The sequence below is a fragment of the Austrofundulus limnaeus genome, unplaced genomic scaffold (assembly GCF_001266775.1).
Source record: "Austrofundulus limnaeus strain Quisiro unplaced genomic scaffold, Austrofundulus_limnaeus-1.0 Scaffold339, whole genome shotgun sequence".
Taxonomy (NCBI): Eukaryota; Metazoa; Chordata; class Actinopteri; order Cyprinodontiformes; family Rivulidae; genus Austrofundulus; species Austrofundulus limnaeus.
Genome location: NW_013952741.1, coordinates 45,740 through 47,972, shown reverse-complemented (window position 1 = coordinate 47,972; position 2,233 = coordinate 45,740). Strand labels below are relative to the sequence as shown.

General features: G+C 43.3%; 1 protein-coding gene across 1 annotated transcript in view; it reads left to right on the top strand.

The window, feature by feature from the left end:
* Positions 1–2,233, top strand: part of mon1a (MON1 secretory trafficking family member A) — a 13,865-nt gene that overhangs the window by 5,144 nt on the left and 6,488 nt on the right. The window contains exon 4 of the mRNA XM_014022696.1: positions 1,124–1,889. Within this exon, the coding sequence (XP_013878150.1) occupies positions 1,124–1,889 (766 nt within the window). The remainder of the gene's footprint in view (positions 1–1,123; positions 1,890–2,233) is intronic.

The following is a 2,233-nucleotide window of genomic DNA, read 5'->3' as shown; positions in this document are numbered from 1 at the left end:
TGTGTGTGTGTGTGTGTGTGTGTGTGTGTGTGTCCATGTTTGTGCGTGTTTGATAGACTACAAGGAGGGCGTCAGTGCTGCTGGAGATTTATTATGGAATGAAAATTAAAAAATACACGGAACAACAACTGTGTAGTTTAAAAAATATTGAGCCACAGGTTCGCTATAAGGAGCTGTTTTCATGTATTTTTTTAAATTTATTTAAAACAATTTTTAAACAATGCAGAGACAGTGAGCGGCGGAGGATTAATCTACAGATTTAGTGCTGAGGGAATACTAAAAATGACACAGAACAGCAACTGTGTAGTTAGTTTAAAAATATTTAACCACCACAGGATCACTAAAGTGAGTCAGTTCAGTTTGTTTTGTTTGATACGAGGCAGCAGACGTCAGCTGAGTTCTGCTCCACGCCTCTTTTGGTTCTGTGCTGCTGGTTCATTTATGAATGCGTACATGTGTGGGGGACCTGGTCAGCTTGTCCTGTGATTTTATGAATGACCCAGGGAGGAATAAAGCCGGGCCGGTCTGTGCGGCGATTTCGCAGATTTGACTTATGAAAGAGGCTAGGGTTTCTTCCCACTGGAGTCTACCTCAGATATACACTGTTATTTGTCTACAAATATATCCCAGTTAAAGCGCCACAGTTTTTGGCATTTTATTTCCATTTGACCATCTTTATAAATGCCTGCTGCTATGTACAACAGTTGGATTCTTGAAGCGAGTAGTTGAAGGAAAATGCAACATCCAAGCACTTCCAGTATGTGAGTTGGGACATGAAAGGGCAGAAGACTCAAAGCTGCGAACAAAATGACACAATTTTTGTCACACATCTGTGAGAATGAGAGCCACTTTCAGCAGTTCAGATGTAGTATTTGTAGGATTTTACTGTTAGTCTTTTGTTGCCCTTGGCCCATTTTTTTTAGATGTGTTGCTACCCTATAATTCAAAATAGCTGTATTTTTCATAAACATTTTAGTTTAAACATTCAGTATGTTTACCATTTATTTTGGAAAAAATCATTGGTTTATGAGGTTTTATTTACATTTTGCACTACATCCCAACCTTTTTGGACCTGTTTGTATATTAAATCATCCCTTCTTTTTTCCCCACATGTTCCTGTTAGATGGTTGTAAAGTGGTTTTCCTCAACAAGAGTCCTCTGGTCCTGGTGGGCGTGTCTCAGACCTGTCAGTCAGACAAGGAGCTGCAGCGAGAACTTCATTACATCTACTATCAAATCATCAGCCTGCTCACCCTCACCCAGCTCAACCACATCTTTCAGCACAAGCAGAACTACGACCTGCGCCGCCTGCTGGCCGGCTCCGAGTACCTCATCGACAACCTGATGCACCGCTTGGAGCGGGACCCTGGGCTGTTGCTTAGCGCGGTCACCTGCCTGCCCCTGGCTAGCTCTGCCAGGGACGTAGTGTCATCGAGCCTTCAGGCCGCCAAAGACAAAAACCTGGTGTTCTCCATTCTGTTGGCCGGCGACCGCCTGGTCACCCTCGTCAGGAAGAAAGACCAGTTTCTGCACCACATAGACTTGCACCTGGTCTTGAACCTCGTCGGCTCCTCTTCATCCTTCCGGGAGGGCGAGGGCTGGACTCCCATCTGCCTGCCGAAGTTCAACACTGAAGGGTTTTTCCACGCTCACATTTCGTACCTGGAGCCCGCGTCAGAGCTCTGCCTCATTCTGGTCTCCACCAACAAAGAGGAGTTTTTTAACATGTCGGAGTGCAAGCACCGCTTCATGGAGAGGTTGGGGAAGCGCAACGCCTACCAGGTCCTGAAGGAGGCGCTCAAAAGCCCGAGTTATGCTGTGGAGCAGGTTGGCATCCCGGAGCTCAGACACTTCCTGTACAAATCTAAGAGCTCAGGGCTTTACACCAGGTGAGTCTATCACTTGGTTCTTTTAATCACTTTAAATTCACAATAAAWAAAATCTGTGACTCCGTCCCATGAAGTGCAAATCACTTCAATAATCAAATGAAATATGTTGCTTATTTAATCAGGATTGCACCTAACATTGAGAATAACTTTCGTGTTTTATAGACAGGAAAACTCAGGGAATTTTGTTTTCATGAAATGCTGGGAATCTGGCAAATGTTCTCTGATGTTCAGATACTAACACATTAAATCTAATAATGGTTTAGTGGACCAGGGTTATTATAGTTAACTAAAACTAACTAAATAACAAAAGCTGAAACTGAAAATACATTTTAGTTAACTAAAAT